Consider the following 20091-nt stretch of genomic DNA (forward strand, 5'->3'; position numbering starts at 1 on the left):
TGTGTATACATGAAGATCATCATTGGCAATTTATTTTGTAATAGTGAAAAATTATAATATAAATGTTAAGGTGTAGTGAAACTAGTATCATCTAGGAATGCTTTTGGCTGCAGGTAAACTCTGTTAACAGTGACCTAACAACTAAAGATCATGTTTCTCACAAGTCTGGTGGTGGGTAGTCTTTTTGTCTGACATAAGCTGGTACAGTTGCTCAGTGAGGACATAAACTTTTTCTATTCTCCTCTGCCATCTTTCACCCTCAGTGTGCGGGCTTATTGTCTTTCTTCTTGTTACATTATGATTACAAGATTGCTATAGTTAGAGACATCAAGACCACAGTGAAAAGCAGCAAAAAGGTTTGTTGGTGGTTTTTTGTTTGTTTGTTTGTTTTGGAATGAGTCTCCTTTATCAGTGAATGATAAACTTTCCCCAGAAGTACCTTCTTTCCATCCCCAGCAGACATCTCATTGGTTACTTGGATATGCATGACTATAACAGAATCTAGGAAAGCAGTCATTTGGCTTTCCAGATTCTATAGTGGGAAGTTACAAGCTAGGTAAAAAAGGGATTAGGAATGTGTGTTTTGAATAGCCATTCCACAAGATCTGCTACAATGGTTAAATAAGTTATGGTAAATTTACTTGAAGTTGTATAATAAACCCAATGAAAATGATGGTATAAAGACAGTAATAACATGGAAAGTGTTTTCATGACAAAAAGTAAGCTATAAAATTTTGCACCATGATTCCATCTACGTAGAGAAATGGATTGAGGGGAAATCAGAAGGAAATAATTCAAATGACATAAATAAAAGCAAAATTAGAGTGTATCTGAATAGCTTTGCACATTACTTTTTCTTTGGACAGTGTGGAGGAAAGGGCTGGTGTTCTTTTGTTTTGTATATCTAAAAGCAAAATTGCCAAATCATAGAGTATGTGGGTGGCTTTGTCAGCTCCCTTTTGCAAAAGAAATTTAACTAATTTACATTGCCACCATCCATATAAAGATATATCTGTATTTCATCTGCTTGTGAACATTGGGTTTTATCACTTAATTTACCTTTTTAATTTAACAGGTATATATGGGATACATCAGGGATAAAACTTTTTAAAAAATTTATGGGACAAAACTTAAAAAAAAATTCAAACTTATAGGAAAGTTCCACAAAGAGTACACAAAAATCTTCACCCAGCTTTATCAATTGTTAATATTTAAAACTGTGATAATTTGTATTTCTTATTACTATTTAGGCTCTTCAATTTTCCGTGTAGTGATTTATCATCTGTATAAGTCTCATGGCTCTTCATCAGTCTCTCATTTATTTTTAAGTAGAATCTGGTTATTGTGTTGATTAATATTGACCTTTTTTTAAAGGTAGATTTTTTAAAGTTATTTCTTTCATTTATATTTTCTGTTACCTTTCCTTTGTAGCATATCTTATCACACATATCATATCATTATGCAAAAAGTCTTGCAGTTGAATAGTTTACTACATGTATCTTAACTCTGATTATAATCATTTCTTCAGAAGTTATAAAGGCTTATGCTATATTTATAAGAATATAAAAAGCTACTCCTTAAAAAAAACAGTATTTTATGTAGATTATAAGCTCTGTGAAGGAATGGACTATGTCTGTGGTGGACTTTGTCCACCCCAGCACAGTTTCGTTACATGGTAAGCATGGAATAAATGGGTGGGTGGATTTTATTTTATTTATTTATTTATTTACTTACTTACTTACTCATTGGCTGCGTTGGATCTTCGTTGCTGTGCGTGGGCTTTCTCTAGTTGCGGCGAGCAGGGGCCACTCTTCGTTGTGGTGCGAGGGCTTCTCATTGCGGTGGTATCTCTTGTTGCAGAGCATGGGCTCTAGGTGCACAGGCTTCAGTAATTGTGGCACGTGGGCTTCTGTAGTTGTGGCTCGCGGGCTCTAGAGTGCAGACTCAGTAGTTGTGGCACACGGGCTTAGTTGCTCCGCGGCATGTGGGATATTCCCGGACCAGGGCTTGAACCCCTGTCCCCTGCAGTGGCAGGCGGATTCTTAACCACTGCACCACCAGGGAAGCCCCTGTGTTCCTTTTAATCCTCATGTTTTTGTCTCTATATCTTATTGGATGGAGCCTTTTCTCAAATGTCAAGGTGGACCATTTTTAAGAGTGTGGCACTCATAAACTGGTGGGAAGTCCTCTATCTCTAGACTAGCTGTTTGACATGGAGCCTTCACTACAGGATGATCAGGCCTTCACTGAAGGATGATCTGACTTAGGTGAAATGGTTTTTTTGTTGAAAGACCCCTGAATGTCATACTTAAATGGCATTTAAGTTTTTCTCTCTGAGTTTATTCAGTTTTCTAGAAAATGGTATTCTAATCATCTGCCTTGGAGAGAGCCTAGCTGCAGAGGTAGATGGAACCTGGCTAGAGAAGTAGATTATAGATCCTACCTTCTAAAGTTTTCACTTAGTCATCCTGTTTTGTTTTGTTCTTTTTGTCACTGCCTCATTCTTGCCCTCTACTATTCCTGGCATTCTGAGTCAAGACCTCTCTGTTTACATTTCTTCAGAGGCTAAATGTCTAGTATCTTGGGGAGGTGGGTTAGAAGTAGTTGTATTATTTCAGGGAGTAGAGGTGGGTTCCTGTAGGTTTGACTGCACTTCATATATTTTTATAACCTTCCCCCCTGTTTTAAGCCCTGTGACACACCTGCCCCATCTGTGTATCTCATACCTCTTAATTTCTGAGCTTTTCAAGGTGCTTTGGGGGAAACCTACTAGCTTCTCATTGAACTCCCTCTGCAGGTACTTAGGTTTCTGAGCTGCTGAGTTAGTACTCTTTCTTCATCTGTTTTCCACATTCTAAATATTTATCATCCCTTGACCCCTGTTGCCTCTGTATGTTCTCTTTGATCTTGTGGGTTTATATCTTTAAAAAAGTTATTTAATGCTCCTTGGCAAGGAGCTATTCTGTCTTGTTATGTTATGTTATTTATTTATTTATGGCCGCATTGGGTCTGCTGCTAGAGAAAGCCTGCACGCAGCAACGAAGACCGAACACAGCCAAAATAAATAAATAAAATAAATAAATAATTTTTAAATGTGGTCATAGGGTAGTTAAAAAAAAAAGAACCAAATGGAAAGTTTAATTTAAAAAAATACACTCACAATTTTTAAAAATTTATTTATGTATTTGTTTATTTATTTTTGGCTGTGTTGGGTCTTCACTGCTGCACGCAGGCTTTCTCTAGTTGCAGCGAGCAGGGGCTACACTTTGCTGCAGTGAGCGGGCTTCTCATTGCAGTGGCTTGTCTTTGTTGCGGAGCACGGGCTCTAGGTGCGTGGGCTTCAGTAGTTGTGGCACGTGTGCTCAGTAGTTGTGGCTCATGGCTCTAGAGCACAGGCTCAGTAGTTGTGGTGCACGGGCTTAGTTGCTCCACAGCATGTGGGATCTTCCCGGACCAGGGCTCAAACCCATGTCCCCTGCATTGGCAGGCGGATTCTCAACCACTGAGCCACCAGGGAAGCCCCTCTAGGTGATTCTGATGCTGAAGTTTGATGCTGCCAAGTGAAGACACTGTCTTTAGGAGAGAGGGCTAGCTAGAGGCAATGATTGTGTGCCCAGAGAAAAACAACTAGCAGCCTAGATGCAAGAGAATAATGTAATCCAAAGCTTTTCAGAGGAAATAGGTATAGTTTATATAAGACATTAAGATATAAAGCAGATAACTGAAATTTCACTGTATGCTCTTCCTTAGGTTAAGTAACCTATTTTATTGACTTTTACTTTTCATGGATTTCTCTTGTTATTTGTGAGCTTGTGCTCAATTGACAGAACCTGAAATTAGTTGTTTTCTGGCACTTTATTATAGATTTTTGTAAAAGTGAGTGCTCGTTCTCTCCCATAGCAGATGACAGAAAAACAACTGAAAAATATCCAACCCAGACTAATATTTTATGTATTTTTCTTTTTGAATATATTTTTCAGTGATTTTGTTTGCTAGTATTTTGTTGACGATTTTTGCATCTATATTCTTCAGTGATATTGGTCTGTAATTTTCTTTTTTTGTAGTATCTTTATCTGGTTTTACTATCAGGGTGATGGTGGCCTCATAGAATGAGTTTGGGAGTCTTCCTTCCTCTGCAATTATTTGGAAGAGTTTGAGAAGGATGGGTGTTAGCTCTTCTCTAAATGTTTGATAGAATTCACCTGTGAAGCCATCTGGTCCTGCACTTCTGTTTGTTGGAAGATTTTTAATCACAGTTTCAGTTTCATTATTTGTGATTGGTCTGTTCATATTTTCTGTTTCTTCGTGGTTCCATCTTGGAAGGTTATACCTTTCTAAGAATTTGTCCATTTCTTCCAGGTTGTCCATTTTATTGGCATAGAGTTGCTTGTAGTAGTCTCTTAGGAGGGTTTGTATTTCTGTGGTGTCTGTTGTAACTTCTCCTTTTTCATTTCTAATTTTATTGATTTGAGTCCTCTCCCTCTTTTTCTTGATGAGTCTGGCTAAACGTTTATCAATTTTGCTTATCTTTTCAAAGAAACAGCTTTTAGTTTTATTGATCTTTGCTATTGTTTTCTTTGTTTTTATTTCATTTATTTCTGCTCTGATCTTTATGATTTCTTTCCTTCTGCTAACTTTGGGTTTTGTTTGTTCTTCTTTCTCTAGTTCCTTTAGGTGTAATGTTAGATTGTTTATTTGAGATTTTTCTTGTTTCTTGAGGTAGGCTTGTATAGCTATAAACTTCCCTCTTAGAACTGCTTTTGCTGCATCCCATAGGTTTTGGATTGTCGTGTTTTCATTGTCATTTGTCTCTAGGTATTTTCTGATTTCCTCTTTGATTTCTTCAGTGATCTCTTGGTTATTTAGTAACGTACTTTTTATCCTCCATGTGTTTGTGTTTTTTACGGTTTTTTCCCTGTAATTGATTTCTAATCTCATAGCGTTGTGGTCAGAAAAGATGCTGATATGATTTCAATTTTCTTAAATTTACTGAGGCTTGATTTGTGACCCAAGATGTGATCTATCCTAGAGAATGTTCCTTGCGCACTTGAGAAGAAAGTGCAATCTGCTGTTTTTGGATGGAATGTCCTATAAATATCAATTAAATCTATCTGGTCTATTGTGTCATTTAAAGCTTCTCTTTCCTTATTTATTTTCATTTTGGATGATCTGTCCATTGGTGTAAGTGAGGTGTAAAAGTCCCCCACTATTATTGTGTTACTGTCGATTTCCTCTTTTATAGCTGTTAGCAGTTGCCTTATGTATTGAGGTGCTCCTTTGTTGGGTGCATATATATTTATAGTTGTTATATCTTCTTCTTGGATTGATCCCTTGATCATTATGTAATGTCCTTCCTTGTCTCTTGTAACACTTTATTTTAAAGTCTATTTTGTCTGATATGAGTATTGCTACTCCAGCTTTCTTTTGATTTCCATTTGCATGGGATATCTTTTTCCATCCTCTCACTTTCAGTCTGTATGTGTCCCTAGGTCTGAAGTGGGTCTCTTGTAGACAGCATATATATGGGTCTTGTTTTTGTATCCATTCAGCAAGCCTGTGTCTTTTGGTTGGAGCATTTAATCCATTCATATTTAAGGTAATTATCAATATGTATGTTCCTATTACCCTTTTCTTAATTGTTTTGGGTTTGCTTTTGTAGGTCCTTTTCTTCTCTTGTGTTTCCCACTTAGAGAAGTTCCTTTAGCATTTGTTGTAGAGGTGGTTTGGTGGTGCTGAATCCTCTTAGCTTTTGCTTGCCTGTAAAGCTTTTGATTTCTCAATTGAATCTGAATGAGATCCTTGCTGGGTAGAGTATTCTTGGTTGTAGACTCTTCCCTTTCATCACTTTAAGTATATCATGCCACTCCCTTCTGGCTTGTAGAGTTTCTGCTGAGAAATCAGCTGTTAACCTTATGGGAGTTCCCTTATACGTTTTTTGTCTTTTTTCCCTCGCTGTTTTCAGTAATTTTTCTTTGTCTTTAATTTTTGCCAATTTGATTACTATGTGTCTTGGCGTGTTTTTCCTTGGGCTTATCCTGTATGGGTCTCGCTGCGCTTCCTGGATTTGGGTGACTATTTCCTTTCCCATGTTAGGGAAGTTTTTCGACTATAATGTCTTCAAATATTTTCTTGAGTCCTTTCTCTCTCTCTTCTCCTTCTGGGATGCCTATAATGTGAATGTTGTTGCGTTTAATGTTGTCCTAGAGGTCTCTTAGGCTGTCTTCATTTCTTTTCATTTTTTTTTCTTTATTCTGTTCTGCAGCAGTGAATTCCACCATTCTGTCTTCCAGGTCACTTATCTGTTCTGCCTCAATTATTCTGCTATTGATTCCTTCTAGTGTATATTTCATTTCAGTTATTGTATTGTTCATCTCTGTTTGTTTGTTCTTTAATTCTTCTAGGTCTTTGTTAAACGTTTCTTGCATCTTCTCGATCTTTGCCTCCATTCTTTTTCCGAGGTCCTGTATCATCTTCACTATCATTCTGAATTCTTTTTCTGGAAGATTGCCTATCTCCATTTCATTTAGTTGTTTTTCTGGGGTTTTATCTTGTTCCTTCATCTGGTATATAGCCCTCTGCCTTTTCATCTTGTCTATCTTTCTGTGAATGTCCTTTTCAGTGATTTTCGTTTTAAATTTTAACGCTTTTAAGATTTTAGAGTACAAGATAGTTTAAATGGTTTCAAAAAACTAAATGATACATTTAAAATAATTTAATTATTAGATATTCCCATGTTTGCAGGTAAACCTGCTTAGATATAGCAGACTTATATTCCTTATATATATCCTTTTGATAAGTTAGAATTGAAAATAATAAAGGTAAATAAATTTCTTGTTTACCATGTAGGCTTAAATTGTAAAATATCTAGTTACTATTGTTTTCATCTTTTTAAATTTCTAATGGTTAGGAAAGTGGAGGCCTAATTTTAGGTACATAATATAAAAAACTTATGGAATTTTTAACATTTATTTTCCTTGAAGATAATTCCAAACTTTTCTTTTCAAAAATATGTGCCATCACCATTAGCTTTACTAGTAGAGATAAGTGGAAGAATGATGACTTAAAATTTAAAAAAATATTTTATTTGTAATACTTAAAATCTATTTTCATACCTTATCTACTTGATCAGATTGAATCTTTAGTTTTTCTAATTTTTTCTTAAGATTTCAGTTGTATGTCTCAATCTCACTTTTGTTCCTGGAACCCTAGAAAGTTTAGGAGACTTTAATCTGTGAGAATGTTGAGGTGACAGTGTAGGCTGACACAAGTTTTCTAAAAGAAAGTGGTCAGGGCTTCCCTGGTGGCACAGTGGTTGGGAGTCCGCCTGCCGATGCAGGGGACACGGGTTTGTGCCCTGGTCTGGGAGGATCCCGCGTGCCGCGGAGTGGCTGGGCCCGTGGGCCATGGCTGCTGGGCCTGTGCGTCCGGAGCCTGTGCTCCACAACGGGAGAGGCCACAGCGGTGAGAGCCCCGCGTACCGCAAAAAAAAAAAAAGAAAGTGGTCAAATTGTAGCTTCATGGAGAAGTATACCAATAAAAGAAAAAAGTAAATAACTGAATTCATCACTATTCCATATTACTGGTTAATACTGGAGGCTAGGAATATATTGGGTAACTAGAGACCTGTCTGTTTTATTTCAGAAGGAATTTTGTTTTGGTAATGTTCAGGGAGAACTTTTAAGGAGCCTTTTGGGCCATGTATTTTCTGTCATGTCCTTGTTGCTAATACCCCCACTACATTGGGTGTGTGTCTTGAGTTTCTAAGTGGTGATTCATTCATGGTCTTGGACTATCACCTTAGTTCATTTGTGAGAATGCTGTCCCCTTTAGGGATACACCATTTAATCTCTTGGAGCTTCTTTTTTCTCCTTTGTAGAAATAATGAATTTGGATTGAAACATCCAAGACAGGTCTACAAACTGGTGGCTTATAGTGCCATATGTGGTGAACGAGTTTTGTTTGGCTTTAAGTCTTTAAATTCTTCAGTTAAGAGACTTTTATGTGTAGCAACATACCTGTGGTACAGCACTCAGCAGGTATAAAGGGCTACATGTACATTTAAAGGTAGGTTTAACTCCTGTTCCTCTCCCTCTCAGCCACCCAGTTGCTTTCTTTGGAGACATTCACATTTACTACATACTTCTGAATCATTCCAGAGTTATTACTTATGCACAGAAGCATAATGGTATGTTTACCTTTTTTTTTTTTCAAAAACTAAATGGTTGCAAACTATATGAAATGTCTGTCTTCTTTTTTTCACTTAATCTATCTTAAATATCATTATCAATATATTTAGAGCTATCTCCTTTGTAACAACTGCATAGTATCCCTTTCTATAGATGTATCCCACTTTTCCTTCTATTTTTCTTCTTTTCTTTCTTTATTTCTGTTCTTCTTTCTTCCTACCCTTTTATTCTTCCTTTCAGTCTTTTCTTCCCTTCTGTCCACCCCCCTCCCCTGCCTTTGCAATTAAAAAGTCCGATTCAGAAAACAGTATCCTGCCATGTTAGGACAATCTGTACCTGGGACTTAATCTTTATTCTCAAAAGGAAGGATTTATACCAGCTACTATGTTTTAGACTCAGGTTGTTATTTTTTTTTTAATAGATCTTTATTGGAGTATAATTATTTCACAGTACTGTGTTAGTTTCTGTTGTACACCAAAGTGAATCAGCCATATGCATGCATATGTCCCCATATCCCCTCCATCTTGAGCCTCCCTCCCATCCTCCCTATCCCACCCGTCTAGGTCATCACAAAGCACCGAGCTGATCTCCCTGTGCTGTGCTGCTGCTTCCCACTAGCTAACTATTTTACATTCGGTAGTGTATATATGTTGATGCTACTCTCACTTTGCACCAGCTTCCCCCTCCCACCCCCTGTCCTCAAGTCCATTCTCTATGTCTACATCTTTATTCCTGTCCTGCAACTAGGTTGATCAGTACCATTTTTTTTTTTTTTAGATTCCATATATATGCGTTAGAATATAGTATTTTCAGGTTGTTTTTACAGAAAGAATTAGCTTTCTTCTGTAAGAACATGTGTTTTAAGATGTTTGTTTCTAACTTTCTGAGTAGAGTTTCCGGGCGGAAAAATGTAAGAAATTGACTTTTTCTTCCTCTGTTCTTGTAGGTCTTAGTTAAGGACCTAATTTTTTTCCAATTGTATTTATAATTTATTTAACTAGTTCTCTGTAGGTGGACATTTGGATTATACATATATTCTTGTCTGTATTTTTTCAGTATATCATTTCACATATGTACAGATATATTTGAAGGATAACAGTCTAGAATTAGAATTGCTGGGTAAAGAGTATATGCATTTACCAAGATTTCCCTGGTGGCACAATGGTTAAGAATCCACCTGCCAATTCAGGGGACACAGGTTTGAGCCCTGGTTCGGGAAGATCCCGCATGCTGCAGAGCAACTAAGCCTGTGCACCACAACTACTGAGCCTGCACTCTGAAGCCTGCGAGCCACAACTGCTGAGCCCATGTGCCACAACTACTGAAGCCCATGCACCTAGGGCCTGTGCTCCGCAAGAAGAGAAGCCACTGCAGTAAGGAGCCCGCACACTTCAACGAAGAGTAGTCCCTGCTCACTGCAACTAGAGAAAGCCCATGTGCAGCAGCGAAGACCCAACACAGTCAAAAATAAATAAATAATTTTAAAAAAAGAGTATATGCATTTACAAAGTTGATAGATATTGCCAAGTTGTCCACAGTAGTGGTGAAACTGATTAACACAGCCAACATACGAATGCATTTTCCCCAATATATTGTATTATCAAATTACTGAACTTTATTAATCTGATGGAAAGGGGGAAATGTGATTACAATTTTAGTTGGCATTTCTCTTGTGAGATTGAACATCTTTTTAATGTGTTTGAGCCTTTTTATTTCCTTTCAGTCAACATGTTCTTAGTTTTTTTTTCTGTTGAGTTCTCAATCTTTTTCTTATTAATTTGTAGGTGCTCTTTATACATCAAGAAAAGCAAACTTGTGATTTGTGATGTGACTACTTTTCTGATTTTGTTTTGATATTTGTCAAAAAAGAGCTGTCTTATTTCTCATGATAGGTTTTCAGCAACTTTTAAATTACCATGTATAAATATTTTCTTTTTGAGGTGAAATTTAGTCTTTTATGACTTTGGGTTTTGTCTTATTTTCAAAAAGACATTCCTAACCCTGAGATTATTAAAATCAAACTCTACCTTTTTTCTAGTACTTTGGGGTTCCTTTAAATTTTTTGATCCTTTTGGCATTTGTTTTGATGTGAGAAATAATTTCTAGATGGCTACCCATCAACATTTATTGAATAATTTACATTTTCCCCAATGATGTGCAATGTCACCTTTAGTTTATACTAAATTCCTGTATGTATTTGGGTTTGTTTTTGGATTGTCTGTGCTATAGATAGGTCTGTTTGTGCATCAGTACCACTTTTTAGATGACTATAAATCATAATGTTTTAAAATATTTTAGAGCTTTAAAATAATTTTTTATTCTTGTTTATTTTTCCATATATACTTTAGACTCATCATGTATGATTTTTTTTTATGTATGATGTTTTTTAAAAACGTTGTATTGGTATTTTAATTGGGCTTGCATAATTTTAAAAGAGTAATTTAGGGAGAAATAAAATCATTGTAATGCAGAATCTTCTTGTTTAAGAACATGGTTTTGCTTCTCATTTGTTCAAGTCATTTTTTGTGCTCTTTAGTAGCATTTAAAATATTCTTTGTATAGCTCTTATTTTTTTCTTGTAAGGTTTATTCTAATTATCTTATCATTTTTGTTATTATAAATGGGATTGTTTTCCTTCATTATATCGTGTAACTAGTTTTTATAGAAGCCATGGGTTTTGATTTATTATTTTTATATGCAGTTACTTTACTAAAATTCCTCTATTTTTGTAATAGTTTATAGTCTATATTTTCTTGGATTTTCGAAATATCCGGTCCTATCATTTGCAAATAATATGATTTTATTTTCTCTTTTTTATTTATAAACTTCTTTCTTTTTTTCTTAATTGAAGTATAGTTGATTTACAGTATTATATTATTTTTAGGTGCACGGCGTAGTGATCCAGTATTTTTACAGATTATACTCCATATAAGTTATTACAAGATAATGGCTATAATTCCTTGTGCTATACAATATATTCTTGTTGCTTATCTGTTTTATACATAGTTTGTATCTGTTAATCCCAATGCCCTAAACTGTCCCTCTCCACTTCCCTCTCCCCTTTGGTAACCGCAAGTTTGTTTTCTATATCTGTGAGTCTGTTTCTGTTTTGCATATGTATTCATTTGTATTATTTTTTAGAGTTCACATGTAAGTGATATCATACAGTATTTGTCTTTCTCTGTCTGACTTATTTTCCTAAGCATAATATTTTCCAGGTCCATCCATATTGCTGCAAATGGCAGAATGTTCTTTCTTATGGCTGAGTAGTATTCCATTGTATGTGTATACATGGAATACTTCTCTCTCTCTCTCTCTCTCTCTCTCTCTATATATATATATATATATACACCACATCTTTATCCATTTATTTGTTGATGGGCAGTTCGGTTCCTTCCACATCTTGACTGTTGTGAACAGTGTTGCTATGAACATTAGGGCGGCATGCATCTTTTTGAATTAGTGTTTTCATTTTTTCCAAACTTAATTCTTTCTTGACTAATGACATTGGCCACCACCTCCAGAGCAACGTTAAATATTTGTGGTAAGAAGTGGACATCCTTGTTTTGTTCCTATTGTCATTACTACTCGGGTTTCTCTATTACACATGATACTGGCTTTGAATTGAATTGTTTGTATCTTATCTTATTAAGGAAGTTGGAGTAGTGATTTTTTTCAAAAACTAAAATCTTATATTGACAGGAAAGTTGCAAGGGCAGTACAAAGAATTTTTATTTTTCTGAACCATTTGAGGGCAAGGTGCCAGACAACCTGATGGCCCATTGCCACCCACCAAATACTTTAGTGTTTGTCTCCTATAGACAAGTACTATCCTGTGTAACCACATGCAGTCCTCAAAATCAGGAAATTAGCACTGATGTATTACTACCATCTAGTCCTCAGACCCATTCATATTTTGCCATTTGTCCCAATAATATCCTTTTATAGCCAAATCTAGTCCAGAATCATGCATTACATTTGGTTTTCATGTCCTTTTTTTTTGTATTTTTTTTGTTTTTGCGGTACGCAGGCCTCTCACTGTTGTGGCCTCTCCCGTTGTGGAACGCTGGCTCAGCGGCCATGGCTCACGGGCCCAGCCGCTCCGCGGCATGTGGGATCTTCCCGGACCAGGGCACGAACCCGCGTCCCCTGCATCGGCAGGCGGACTCTCAACCACTGCACCACCAGGGAAGCCCTTTCATGTCTTTTTAATCTCCTTCAATCTGAAACAGTCTTTCCTTGACTTTTGTGACCTGTTGCTTTTGAAGATGACAAGAAAGTTAATGTAAAATGCCCCATAATTTTAGTTTGCCTGATGTTTCCATATGATTGATTTCACGTTATGCATCTGTGGCAGAAATGTCACAGAGATATCCTTTGATCACCAAGGAATATCACAGATATTTCTATTATTCCTTTTTGTTTGTCTTTTCTAGGCACCTCCATCTTCTTTGTAATTTCTCTCTCCAACAATTCTGGGTCTTTTATTTTTTATTAAATAGTTAAGTAGTCCAGTGTGTGAATTGATAGGAGGATGGGAAAGCAAGTGTCCTGGAAGTATAAGGAGTAGTTGGTAGGCTGGGGAATGAGTTGCAGTAAAGACTTTTGAGTATTATATGCTGAAGTGTCAGAATCACCCAGGACCAATGATGGTGGCAGAAATAGAAAGCTCGTCAAAGGGTATAGAAAGGAAGAAATTGATAATTTTATTATTACTTTGGTTATATGAGTATACTGATTAAATTATTGTTTTTATTAAAGCCATTTTGAAGCCTGTCTTCGAGGCCAAAACATTGTTTGACCAAACAAGGTGGGCTGTTATATCCTTTTGACAGGACATTCATTTTTGTCAACTTTTAATGCATGTATTATTAATTCTGCTTATATAAAATAATGATCTCATTGTAGAACATACAATTTTAAAAGGTTATATGATCATTAAATACAGATATTGTAGATATTTGATGCCTTTTCCTCTGTGTATACAACTGAACTATCTTTAGCCTGTTTTTAAATATTTCAATAAGATAAAAATAATCCTTCTTATAATTGCAATATAAATTTTAAGAGCTCATTGAAATGAGAACAAAAACACGACAGTACCTACATTCTGAAAGTTATAAGAAGCTCAGTGAGTTGGATTTTGTGTTTATTATGGTACTGAAAAAAAAAGAAATGAGTGTCATTTAAACCAAATAAAAGTAAGTTTAATGGTTCATTCACTAAACCTTAGTTGGATAATCCACAGTTCCTTAGGGATGTGTAAGATCATCATTAAGTGTAAATTTTTGCTTACTTAAATGGAAAGCACTGTGGAAATATAAATAACGTTATCTGAGTTAATATAATAGAAATGAGAGGGGAAAGAATGTGAGAATAGTGAAACTGATAGCTATTTTTGAGGGCCCTTAAGTAGATATCCTCTCACACTCCTAGTGGTGTTATGGGTAACTTTAACAAGTTAGTATTTGCAACATAGTTTTATTTCCTTAAGTGGAAAGTATTATTTCAATTCTAAATGTCTTTTTAATTATTATGGAGAGCTGCTCTTTCCTATCCCCTTTGTCTAACTGAAGACTAGAGTTTTACAGTTTGTTTCATATTAAAATGTAGGTTTTTTCTTTTTTTTCTTTTTCTCATGTTTGGGAGGGGCCAGGAACCTATGGAGGGCCATTTTCTCTGATTTTCCTTTTCCCAGCTTTCACTTCCTTTCCCCCTGCATCTCAAATCTAAATGGGGATGGGGTGAAAGGTGGGGATTGAGAAAAGGCAGCTACTTCTTATTTGAAGGGGAGGTCCAGGATAAAGTCTCTCAAGACAAGGAGTCCATCATAAAATTTAAGTAGATGGTGAAACTCAGAGAACTCTTACTTTACAAGGCTTATTATAAGAACTCACGATTCTACTTTACCCCCTTTCCCCATCTTCACCCTTTAAAAAAAAAGTATGTAAGTTTCAGGTGTACAGCACTATAGTTCAACATCTGTATAAACCACAAAATGACCACTGCCACAAGTCCAGTTACCATCCATCACCATACAATTGACACCTAAGACCCATGTTGCCTGCCCCCCCAGCCCTTTTCCCCTCTGGTAACCATTAATCTCTTCTTTGTATCTATGAATTTTTTTTGGTTTTGTTTGTTCATCTTTATTTTTTTTTAAGATTCCACATATGAGTGAACTCATACAGTATTTGTCTTTCTCTATCTGACTTATTTTGCTTAGCATAATATGCTTGAGGTCCATCTGTGTTGTTGAAATCCTGCAAATGACAGGATTTCATTTGTTTTATGGCTGAGTAGTATTCCAGGGTGTGTGTGTGTGTGTGTGTGTGTGTGTGTACACCACATCTTCATTATCCATTCATCCATTGATGGACACTGAAGTAGTTTCCATATCTTGGCTATTATAAATAATGCTGCAATGAACATGGGGGTGCATGTTAGTGTTTTGAACTAGTGTTTTCATGTTCTTCAGATAAATGCCTAAAAGTGGAATAGTGGGTCATATGGTAGTTCTCCATCTTCACTTTTTATAAAGAAGAATCCCCCTCAATGCCTTAAAAGACAAACACTTGAGCAAATTGTGCTGTATTTTGCATATGTCTGCACTTATATTGGTTGTTTTAAATTATAGACTCTTAGAGGATATGGACTACGTGTTGTAACATCCCTAGTCTGAAGTGACATTTATATAGATGTCCTTTTTTTAAAAAAATAAGTTAAGCATTTCTCCCGCTTGCAGTCAGTGCCCTTCTGTATACGTTGTGACAGATCTGTAAAAAGAAATGTTTTTACATCTAATTGTTTTATCTTCCAAAGGTTCTTTCTTCAGCTGAGTTTGAAAAAGTTTATTTCGTCTAAACTGAGTTTTGTCTTTCTTTTCCTTACTCAGGCTCAGATTGCCTTCCTTCAGGGGGAAAGGAAAGGTCAAGAAAATTTGAAGAAGGATCTTGTGAGGAGGATCAAGATGCTGGAGTATGCTCTTAAACAGGAAAGGTAATTCAGTGACATGGAAGGTAGTGTTCTCTTAAATATTGGGCTGATTTTTCTGTTATTCCTACAACAAATCCACATTGTAATGTGTTCTGCTTTTTAATTCAGGAAGTAGTATTTGTAATAAACATTTAGAAATGGTTGTAATATGTTAATTTGTTAATGAATGTTTAGTAATAATGACCAAAAAACTTATTTATATGATTTTTAAGATGTTAGCAACATTTTTCCCCCACGCTGTCCTTTCTAAAGGAATGTATGTACTTCCTGAACTGTTGATATCTATTTCTTTATAGAATTGAAATAGTTTTTGAGTTGTAAAGGAAATTTCTATAATACTCCCTTTTCCTTATCATCTAGTATTATTCAGTTTGGTGTATTTTCTATGGAAGAAACCTACTCTGGCAGACTGTGTTGAGAATCCTTTTATAGACATTTTTGGTATTTTGATCCTTTGCTATCAACTATTCATATCTCTCCAGAAGTGAATCTTACCTTTCTATTCTGCTAGTGTCTAAGATATTCAAGAACTAAACTTGGTTCACAAGTAAAGGACAATAGGTCATGGATGAGAATTTTGGAAGTTTTTATATGAATTAAGTTTGTTTGCTTTAGTGGTTGGTCTTTGGAATTTTTTGTCAGCAGTATAAGACAGTTCTTTATTTTAGATTATTGAGTACTTGTTAGGTGATATTGAAATTCTCTATTTTGCTTTGTTTTTGATCACATGCCCTTTTCAGTTTCTCGAAGCATCTTCTACCATTTAGAAGATGCTACTTATGGATATCAAGAAATAGATAAAACTTTATTAGAAGTTGTGTTTACCTTCACGTGGGATCTTTAAATGACACAAGAGGTTGAAAACAGATTGACCTCTTAGTGAAAAATTGGTGATTCTTTTCATTCCTTGAGAGGTTGATTGAAAGCTGTATTGGGGAGATGGTGGGGAAAAACAACTTTTAAAAGTGTGTAATTTGGGAATATTTGAGATTTTAAACAATCTAAATGATAGGCATAATCAAAGAGAGAGTGTAATAACATTAATAATGGCAACTATTAACTACCATGTACCAGCCCCTGAGGCTTAAAAACTAAGTAACTTACGTAGAGTTGCAGAGTTACAGTACAGCTGTGATTCAGATCCCTCCAGTCTGTCTGATTCTGAAGCTTGTACTCTTTACCGGTACATTATACTATCTTGTAAGTCAGAAAAATTAAAATATACAAATATTAAACTAACCAAGGATACGGTGTATATGTATGTGTGTATGTGTGTGCGTGTGTGCACGCATTCTCATTAACATATTCATTAATCTATCCATCCAACTTAAGTACTGTGCTGGAATTGAGAAGAAGCAAGTCACAAACCTTGTCCCTTCAGGGCCTAGAGTAGTGGGAAACAGACTTGGAAACCACAGAAGTACAGTGCAGTAAGTTAGGTGCTGTGGGAGAAGTCAGCACAGGGTACAGTGGGGTCACAGAGAAGGGAGTGGTTGTTTGGATCTGGAGGCAGTGAAAGCAGAAAGAAGGGTGTGATTAGCGGGGGTGAGACTTGAACAGCATCATAAAAAATAAGGTGTTTGCCAGATGGGCAAGGTTCAAGCAGTAGAGAAGATACGTTTGACATGGAACAAAGCATTTTGGTGTGTTCAGAAATTTGTGATTACTGTGTATGGAGGGTAAGGTGTTAATTGTGATTTATAAGCAATAATGGTATCGATGGGCAAGAACCAGATCATGGAGAGCCTAACTAAGGAGTTCAAACTTTTATCTTACACTGCAAGTTTTAAAAAACATTTTCTCCTAAAATAATCTCAAACAAACAGAAGTTGCAGGAGCTATATACCCTTCACCCAGATTCACCAGCTGACAACGTTTTGCTGTGTTTACTTGTATCATGTTCTCTCTATATACTCATTGGTTTTTTTCCCTGAATCATTTGCTACTTCTTTGAGACTTATACCCCTTTGCCCTTAAGTACTTAAGGGACCATCTTCTAAAAGCAAGGATATTCCCTTAAATAATTACAGCTCTTTATCAAATTAAGGAAATTTAATGTCAATATAGTTCTATTATGTAATATAGCCCATATTCATATGTTCCGCTGATGATCTTTATAGCATTTTTTTCTACCAAATGTCCTAATAATGATCATTGTAGTATTTTTTTTCCTGGTCCAGGATCCAATCTAGGAATACATATTGCATTTAGTTGTCTTGCAGTTGAAAGGTTTAAGCATGGAATAGTCTAAAATAGATTTTAGAAAGATCACCCTGACCTCAATTTAGGGGATGGACTGAAAAGATCTGTTAATAGAGGCAGGAAGATTGTAATAGTTTAGGATGAGAAATGATAACGTAGTAGCTGCTAGAATAGAGGAGTTAGCCACTATGAAACATTTTAGTTTTTATTTTTATTATTATTTTTTGGCCTCGCCTTGTGGCTTGCAGGATCTTAGTTCCCCAACCAGGGATCGTGCCCCTGGCAGTGAAAGCCTGGAATCCTAACCACTGGACCTCCAGGGAATTCCCTATGAAACATTTTAAATAGAAAAAAAAATGCATAAGATTTGGAGTTGATTTGGTATAGGGGATGAGGAAGAAAGATAATTCAAGAATGAGTCCCAGGTTTCTGGCTTGAATGAGAAGTTTGAAACGTATCAAGTGAATTAAAGGTAAAGAATTAGGGTTGAAAAGCCACTATGGCAGGGGGACTCATGACTAGAGATGTGTAGTTGGGAATCATCAATATTGTGGGTAAAATGATAAGAACTCTGAAACAAACAGAACAGGTATTGTGGGACAAGAAGAGATTACTAGCAGGAGCCACAGGAAATGGAAATGTTTGAGGAAAAGACAGAGGAAGAAGAGCCAACAAAAGAATGGTAGAGAAGGAAGGAGAGAGCAGTATATTGGAAGCAAGCTAAAGCAGGTGGAAGTTTGACAATTGCAGACGCCAAACAAATCACAAGTAAGTTGTATACTGAAAATAGTCCTGGATTTGCCAGTTAGGTGCTTGTTGGTATCCTTGCCAGAAAGCTTCAGTGAGGTAGCAGGAACATAAACCAGATCACAGGGGACTGAGAGGTGAGAAGGGTAGATAAAGAGGAGACAGAGTTGTTTATTTTTTTGAGTTGTTTATTTTTTCAAGTAGTTTGACTTTGGGGAACAGAAAAGATAAAGAGAGATAGTGGCTGGGTCTAGGGAAGATTGATTTTTGCTTTTTAACTTGAAGGGATTCTCCTGGAAAAGTGTCCCTGATTTTGTATCTTTGGAAGTCCATGGAATGATTTGAGATTATTCCTGATGTAATGGCACCACTGAAGTGTGATAAATTAAGGAATAAAAAAAATTCTGTGGATTAGAGCTCTTAAACATTTGAGTCCTTTTCACTGTGAAATTATTTTTAATTAATGCAAAGGAATTTTTAAAAAATTGGAACATTTCAGTTCTTCTGATTCTGAAGTTATTTTTTCTGACACGTTAAGCCAATTAAAAAAAATTTTTTTTAACTGAGGAAAATTTGAAGCATAGGTGTACAGAGACTAATATCTTTTATATACACCTCCAAGCCTCAACAGTTAACATTTTTGTCAATCTTGCTTCATCTCAATCTATTTTAGAGCAAATTCCAGACATCTTGTCATTTAACTTGTAAAAACCTAAGTAAGGATCATGGTTTTGAATTGCTGTATTACAGATTTTCTAAGTCGTCCCACTTAAAAAGATCCAAAGTTAAGTAAAACTGAATATTTAACATTAAAGAAGGATTACACACCTAGCAGTGGATTTCTTTTATGCTATTGATTTTTTAAATTTTTTCTTTATTTTTTTATATTTTTGGCTGCACTGGGTCTTTGTTGCTGCGTGCAGGCTTTTCTCTAGTTGAGGTGAGCAGGGGCTACCCTTTGTTGGGGTGCGCAGGCCTCTCACCACGGTGGCCTCTCCTGTTGCAGAGCACGGGCTCTAGGCGCGTGGGCTTCAGCAGTTGTGGCTCGCGGGCCCCAGAGCGCAGACTCAGTAGTTGTGGTTCACAGGCTCTAGAGTGCAGGCTCAGTAGCTGTGGCGCATGGACTTCCCAACCACCGTGCCACCAGGGAAGCCCCTAGCAGTGGATTAACAAAGCATTCCTTAAAGTGTGATAAAATTTACAAAATGAGAAAATTTACATATAATTTTCCAAGAACACGCAGGGTATAACCTAAGGTTTATTCAGGAAGTTCTATATTGAAGAACTTTAAACACTATATAAAATATAATTCTGAAACATTTCTTCCATTTGCTCCACATATCTCTTGTGTCTGCACCACTGTAAAAACCCAACTGTCCTCCTTGCCTCTAATACATTTTCTCATTCTGATTAATTTTCCACGTCCGTGGAATTCGTTTTCTAAACACAGATGTTATATCCCTGCTTAAAAATATCTAGCTAATTTCAGAGTTCTTCTTAGTAAAAGCTTCTACATGCAGGCTCCTTTCTAGTCCTGTATAAACACACACACCACTGGGTATTTTTTTCCACTTTTAAGATATTCCTTCTGACCAAAATACCCTCTTCATCAGTCCATTTGTCTGATTGTGGAACTATAGGTTTTGAGGTTTAGCTAAAATCTCATGTGTTTCCTTCTTTTTGGTAGCTCTCCTTGACTACTGTCAGGACCTTTGACAGAATTAGATAATCCCTTATCTAAATTCGTATAACATTTGCTATAACTCATAGCTCTTATCCACCATGTGCTAGAGTTATTTATTTACATTTCTGTCTCTTCTTTATCTCCTTGCCTTTATCCTTAACTGACTACAAGCTGCACATTATTCCCACCAGCCAGTACAGTGCCTGGCATGTCATAAGAATTCAATAACAGTTCGTTGGATTTTATCAAATTATTATTTTTTACATCTTTATTGGA

At 36.1% G+C, this 20091-nt stretch overlaps 1 protein-coding gene across 2 annotated transcripts in view; it reads left to right on the forward strand.

Moving 5' to 3' along the window:
• STRN (striatin) overlaps positions 1-20091 on the forward strand; it is a 106149-nt gene that overhangs the window by 23663 nt on the left and 62395 nt on the right. For both annotated transcript variants that reach the window (XM_029232017.1, XM_029232018.1), the window contains exon 2: positions 15082-15185. In XM_029232017.1, coding sequence (XP_029087850.1) covers positions 15082-15185 — 104 coding nt within the window. The remainder of the gene's footprint in view (positions 1-15081; positions 15186-20091) is intronic.

Source organism: Monodon monoceros, unplaced genomic scaffold (genome assembly GCF_005190385.1).
Source record: "Monodon monoceros isolate NGI ecotype Baffin Bay Population unplaced genomic scaffold, NGI_Narwhal_1 Super_Scaffold_19, whole genome shotgun sequence".
Taxonomy (NCBI): domain Eukaryota; kingdom Metazoa; phylum Chordata; class Mammalia; order Artiodactyla; family Monodontidae; genus Monodon; species Monodon monoceros.